This window comes from Phyllostomus hastatus, unplaced genomic scaffold, assembly GCF_019186645.2.
Source record: "Phyllostomus hastatus isolate PE091 unplaced genomic scaffold, TTU_PhHast_1.1 phas_contig_1162, whole genome shotgun sequence".
NCBI classification, from domain to species: domain Eukaryota; kingdom Metazoa; phylum Chordata; class Mammalia; order Chiroptera; family Phyllostomidae; genus Phyllostomus; species Phyllostomus hastatus.
The window spans coordinates 9,501,087-9,507,772 of record NW_025333537.1 but is presented as its reverse complement, the minus strand read 5'-3'; the positions used below and the strand labels follow the sequence as shown (position 1 = coordinate 9,507,772).

At 52.2% G+C, this 6,686-nt stretch overlaps 1 protein-coding gene across 1 annotated transcript in view; it reads left to right on the top strand.

Moving 5' to 3' along the window:
* The first annotated feature begins 4,991 nt into the window (after positions 1-4,991).
* Positions 4,992-6,686, top strand: part of CCDC63 (coiled-coil domain containing 63) — a 29,061-nt gene continuing 27,366 nt past the window's right edge. Inside the window, exons 1-2 of the mRNA XM_045845419.1 lie at positions 4,992-5,097; positions 5,499-5,668. Coding sequence (XP_045701375.1) covers positions 5,089-5,097; positions 5,499-5,668 — 179 coding nt within the window. The 5' untranslated portion in view covers positions 4,992-5,088. The remainder of the gene's footprint in view (positions 5,098-5,498; positions 5,669-6,686) is intronic.

The following is a 6,686-nucleotide window of genomic DNA, read 5'->3' as shown; positions in this document are numbered from 1 at the left end:
CACCTGATCATGGCCCCCTGGTCCACGTGATGGGGCCAGCAGTGGACATCAGATCCAGATTAGGTGAATTGGATTCTCTTTCTTGGGAAGTTGAAATGAGGGCACTGATTTTTAAAAACTGGGCTCCAAAATGGGAACTCATAAGAAGCAAGCTGATTGGGAGAAGGGAGAGCAGAGAAAATAGTTTTTAAAAGTAAGAGGCCAGGTTGAGAGAGCAGTTGGTTCCAGAGGAAGAAGCTGCCTTGGTTTCTGACAGCTTTCTAGTTCTGGGTTCTTGTTCCTCAAGGGGATCTGCCTCCAGCTTACATGCAGTAACCCTAGTCTTCATATAATTTCAAATGCTTTTGGCTGCAAGTAATAGAAATTGTAATCCAGAGTATTTTAAACAATAAGAAAACTTATTCATTCCTTTAACAAGTATAGAACCAAGGTGGGCATCAGGCAGATATGATCAGAGTTCCAGCTACATTGTTCTGCAATTCTCCCTAGACTTTTCCCTCCATAATATGTAGGCTTTGATCTCACACTGGCTTTCCTCATGGTTACAAGAAGGCTGCCAGCAACAACAGGGGCAACATGATTCCTTGTTCCCATCCATGGAGCCAGGAAAAGCATCTTCCCTTCAATCCTGGACTGTAAGTCTTTTCTTTCTGTCTGATTAGGCCACTGCCATTTACATGCCCATTCCTGGACCAGTTGCAGTCTCTGGGAGAATGCTGTGCACAGACTGGCTTAAACTTAGGTCTAGATCCAGTCATCGGCAAGGGATGGCTGTGATTGGCTAGGAGTCATTGAGATCTATCAATTCTCAGTCATAAGGAGATGTGTGTGAAACTTCCCCTGGTCATGTAGGCTGAATGGGGAGTGATGGTTACCTGAATAAACTGGGATCTTCCAGGAAGGAGGAGGGGAGAACAGATGCTGAGAGGGGGAAAAATCACTTTGAATTATTTCGAGTGAGTTTCTGATCTCTGTAGTCACAGGGTCCTCGGACAATCAGCTTCCTGGTCTGTGGCCAAATGCCTTTGCCCAGCTCCTCTGCAGCTTGATTCTAATTTTCTCCATTCTGTAGACTCTGCTGTCGCCAACACTTCTCACTGCTAGCTCATCGTTTTGGCAAGCTGACGTCTCGTTCTGCTCCAAGCCCCACTGATGGAGCTAAAGATCCCTTTAGCAGAATTGATTCTGGCATGTTCTAATTTTAAAAGCCTTGCACTTCTCTGCATGTGGGATGCTGAGATCTATGCCCATGAAGGCAGAAAGAGTAAATTCTTCTGAGGAAATCCTATTTTTAACAAGTCCTGAACCTAATTGAACTTAATCATTTTTCGGTTGTTGACACTTGAAATATGTGAGTCACTGGGCTCTGTATGGAGCTGAGGGCTAGAGTGGCCCTTTAAGTATCAGAGACATGGTGCATATCAATCAGCCTCCAGAAGAACTCCTGAGGTTAGGAGCTGTGGCTGCACTCAGGTTTGTGGGAAAGCACAGAGCTCTCGTGGTGGACAGCCATGGGTTCAAATACTCACTTCCCCACTTACTGCAAACATCACCGTTTTCTCTCAGCCTCAGTTTCCTCATCTGTAAAATGAGATGGTTACACGTGTCCTAAAACATGTGTGGGCCTTGAGAAGAAAAGACTCGTTGTGAGTAAGTGGGTACAGACTCATAACCAGAGTCTACCAGCCATTGCTGACAGAGGCCTCCCACCCATCATTCTACACTTCGGGGGAAAGCCACAGACTGAGCGATCGGCCTCCTGCGCCCTGTTCCTGCCGACTCATAAGGGAACTCCTGATGCCATCTTTCAACCAATGGGCTGAGATCTGCTCTGGACAATCAGAACTGCCCTGACCAGTGAGGACAGTGCCATTTGGACCAATCAGACTGTGCAAATTTGGATTCCTCATTTGCAAAAAATAGACCAATCAGGAAACAGGGTGGGAACTTTCTATAAAAAGCGGGCTCCCCCTTGTCTGGACAGAGCACACTTTGGTTTCCTTCTGGGGTGGTGATTCCCTGGGTTTCCAAACCTGAATAAAGATCCTCCATTTCCGCACCTCAGATTGGGAACTTTTGCTGACAACTTTGTGTGAGTCATCAAGGCCTGAAATGAGGCTACTCATAATCTTTATTTATTCTATTGGCATTAATTAGTATATATTTCCTTGCAGAAATGTTAATGTGTTTGATTTTGACAAGTTGCCCAAACCCCATAGGCAATAAATATACTTTCACACTAACATCCTTCGTGGCTATTATATGGCTGCCAGCAACATCGGGGGCAGCAGGCTTCTTCCTGTACCATATTACCTTCCTGAAACCCCCAAATTTGGTAGTTCTGACACATTTGTCCAGAGAGTTTAGGGATAAGAGCATGCAGATCTTCGTATGGTTGAGCTGCAGTTCCCCCAAGGGGCCAGGAGGCAGGGTGGGCATCTCATGAAGTCCAAGTTACCCTAGGAAACCAATCATTTCCCTTCAGCAGTGTGGCGGCTTCTTGAGTTGAGCCCCAGAGGAAGTGGTTGGCTTGTATAATGTTCCAGGGCCATTTGTATAAAAAATATTTATCTTTAAACTACCAAACTCAGGCCAGGAGTCAGAGGCGACTCGGTTCAGGCTGGGGTTCCCCGTTTCCTGCTCACAGAGAGCGGGGCGCGGCGGTGGGGGTGCTCCCGAGGAAAACTGATGGGCAGATTCCCTTGTACTGGTAAAGCTCTCAAATTATTTCTCTCCCCACCCCCTCTCTCTTTTTTGCAGAGCAGAAAGAATTGGGTTTCTTTGAGACCGTGCACGTAAAGTACCACCATTGGCAGTACCACCCGGCAGGTGCGCGCGAGGGTGAGAGGGAGTAAGGGGGCGGGGCCAGGAGACGGTGAGTGCAGGTGCCGGTGAATGGCAGCTGAAAAGGCGGAGTGATCCGCAGGGTCAGGGAAGCCGAGCGTCCCCTGAGTCAAGAAGTTAGTGTCATGAGGATCGAGCTAGTTTGGGGTCGCTGAGAAGTGTGTCATCACCCCCTCCCCCCACCAAAAAAAAAACCATCTTTCCATTCACCAGCTGTTTTATGGTCTCCACTTAAGAGCCTTGTGCCCTCCCAGCGCGTTCCAGGGGAGAACGCCCCATCCGTCCGGGTCACAAAGGCGCCTGTTCCAGGGGTCCGAGAACACCGGGGCTTGCGGCGGGGGGTTGGCGCAGCACGGGCCGCGCGGCAGGGAGGCCTCGCGACGCGGTGGGACACGCCGTCACAGCGCTTCTGCGGGCGCCCGGGTAAATTCCCTGCCGCCTGTGCGGTTGCACCTGCTGCTCCACAGCGTCCCCTACTGGGAAAAAGCAAAGGTGTGGCTGTCCGCCGCCCATCCCAACTTGGGGCTCTCTAAGCTTGGAAAATACATGACCTCCTCACTTAAACATAAATTACAATGTGTCAAATAACCCCAAGAAAGTCCAGCAAGCTTCCACTTCACCCCGTAGTGATCCCCCAATTTTGTTTTTAATTTGTGGGTGTTACTGCGTCCCTGCGACGCTGGTGCCGCAAGTTTATATTTAGCATTCCACCAGGTTCTGCAGCCCGGGCTGTTTTTACAGGCTCCTCCTCTCCCAGAGCTGGCATTTATAATCCAGGCAGTGGCTTCTCCCAGGGCCCCCGCAGAGCCCGTCACGAGTCAGGCTTTTCTTTTAAAGGCAGATCGTTCAGCTTTAGCAGCAGAGGAGGAACCGGCCTCCTCGACCCCAGCTAGTTAAATATTAGACAGTCAAGATGCTACCCACCCGGGAGCAGACTTCATTCGTGCAAACAGTGGGTGCTAAGAGCTTCTCGCAGGCCCAGCACTGCAGATACTGTGGTGGGTAGACCGGGGCCCAGGGAGTGAGAGGCACTTGCGTGATTCCCCTTGACCCGGACCTCTGGGGTCCTCAGCACTTTCTGTTGCACACAACTGCTCCCGGGAAGTGGGCGGCTTTGAGATGCTTCCTTGGAATTGCAACCTCAGATTCCCGCTGGCTCCAGGCCACGGCAGGAAATGTGGAATTGGCGGAAGGAGGAGGAAGTAGGGAGGAGTGGAGCCTGCAGCCGGGAGAGAGAGTGCATGACCCACATTCCCATTTTAAAGCATTGCCTGCCCGGTGCTGGGCAGAACTGAAGGCAGGCTGCATTTGCCGTGGCGGCCTTGGGCGTGAGACCCCTGAGTGAGACGGGGCGTGCCTGGGGCCAGGACATTTTGAGGCCTTCTGAAGGCCTCGCCGTGAGGATGGGCCGGATTTGTTCTCGGGTAACAGAGCGGGCCCAGGGAACTGAAGTGGCTTGCCCAAGGTTATAAGTGGCCAAAGCGGAATTTTTGCTGAGATCTGATGATTGACCTTGACTGTTGGGTCGATCATCAGGGGTCCTGCAGTGCTTAAACCTCCACACGGCAGGACCTCTTGGTGGGGAGCAAAGCTGGAAGTTCCTGCCTTGGGCATCTAGCCCCTGAGGTCTGGGAGCAGAGGTGCAGGGGGTCTCACAGCCCCCGAGGGTCTGTAGGGTTAACATTGTGGTCCTCTCCTCTGGATACGCCCAGGCCAAATGAGTTTCAAGTTATGACCCAATAAGAACACCTTTCAGTACCGGTGGCCCCCGCTTCAGAAGACAGGGTCCCACACAGCCGAGACGGGACGAATCTCGGTTTAACCCCACGGGGGGACACACTGCCTGGGCACACCATTCGCTCACTCGTCTCTGGGAACGCAGGGAGCAGGAGGGTGACGGACACGTCGGAACCATCTGCCCGGCTCCTAATAATAAATCGTGAGAGGAATTCAGGCAAATGTTGCTTAAAAAAAAAAAAAAGAAGAAGAAGCCTATTTTCACACCCGGGCAGCCATCTGCCGTGTCCTCCTCATGTGCCAAGCTGTGGGAGGAGGAAGGGACCGCGGGGGGCGGGGAAGGGAGACTGCGCCCCCGGGTTCCTGCACCACCAGCAGGGGCGGCTCACCAGTTCTCTCCCTTTTGCCACTGTGGACAGGGTGGTGCAGAGAGAGGAAGGACCGGTTGCTGGCTTGGACCCCCCTGGGTCCGGTGTCTGAGCGGAGGGAAAGCACAATTCCTTCAAGATGCCGGTGGTAGGTATTAATAGCTCCCGTGTAGAGAGAGCGTACTGTGGGCCATCCAGGGTGCCCACGCCAGCCTGTGTAATCGTAACAACCAGTGTGTGGGTGCCCGTTTTGTAGGTGAGAGACTGGAGGCTCGGGGAGGTTAGTGACTCACCCAAGGTCACGCAGGAAGTCTGTGTCTTCACTATGCAATGATGAGGCCTAGCCGCCTTCCAGCCTGGCATCTTCAGGCTGGAAGGGAGGGAACAGATAAGCAGTTGACATCGCCCAAGGGTAGTCTTCCACCGTCAGCCTCCGGCCTTGCCCTGGTCACCCCCTCCTCTCCTCTGCCCCTGAGCTGAAATAGGGGCTCCTCTAGTCGCCTAACCTCTAGCCACCCAACCCGTTGCTCACGCCCCCATCTCGCCCAGTCGAAGAAGCACTGGAGAAGAGACTCCGAAGATCTCCAGGAACCTTCGGAGAAGGCAAAAGAGCAGCAAGCCGAGGTGGAGCTTCGGAAGCTGAGGCAGCAGTTCTGGAAGATGGTGGAGAGTCGGAAGTCCTTTAACTTCCGCTCCCAGCAGGCGATCGCAAACCAGCAGTAAGTGCGAGTTTTGTGCTAAATGAGCTTGGAGAAAAGTTTGGTTCTGGTTCCCTGGGGCTGGCCTTCTCTCGTGGCCTCGGGCCAGGGACCTACTTCTGAACTCAGTCTGGGGATGATCTGGGATAACTTCAGTGGGGAGGGGACATTTATTCTCAGAATCCAGGGTGTCTCAGGGACACCAAGGGGAGCGGGGCATCCGTGTGCCAGGCAAGGACCCTATTGAGAAAAAAAACATTTCTGGGTCTTAGGTCTTATTTCTTTCTACTCATGGTTTTTCTCTGTCTGAGTCTCAGCTGCGGCTGGTTGGAGATGGCTTCTCCAACTCCTGAGCTACTGAGGGCCACACAGAGAGACTGTCATGAATCACTTCCACTCCCGATTTCCTGAGAGAGAGAGAAACTGATTGGGCCAGCTTGGGTCAGGTGTCTAGCTCTGGAGCAATCATCTGTGGCCAGAGGCGGGGCTGGGGCATAGGACAGGGGGTGTCTTTCCCGTGGTGCTGGCACTGGGGGTGGGAGTGGCAAGAGGAGCAGAGTCACCAGGCCAAGGACACCCCAAAGGATATTTCCTGCTTGTGCGTCCTGATGGGACCTGCAAGAAAGAATGTTTGAAATCGGGTTGCCCTGGAATGATGGTGTGTGTAGTTTCTTTGGGCAGTAGGAAGGTGCTCCCCAGGGTTGAATAAACCAAAAAAACTCCCAATTTTCTTAGATTCCCTCCGAGGGAATGTCATTTCTTAGCTCCATCCATAATGTTTGTACAGGCAGAAACCATTGTTGGAAAGAAGATCTTGCCGTTAGGTGGTGAGTGACGTTCAGAGGATAGGAAAAGGGGTTCTTTAGATCTTCCATGGATTTGACGCAGTCACAGCCACTGCTGGTCCTTGCGGGATCTGCATGTCAGTTAGAAAGAGGCGGGGCACTTCTGGCCAAGATGACGGTGTAGGTAAACACAGCTCGCCTTCTTGCACAACCAGCTCGAAATCACAACTAAACTGCAGAACCGCCACCAATCA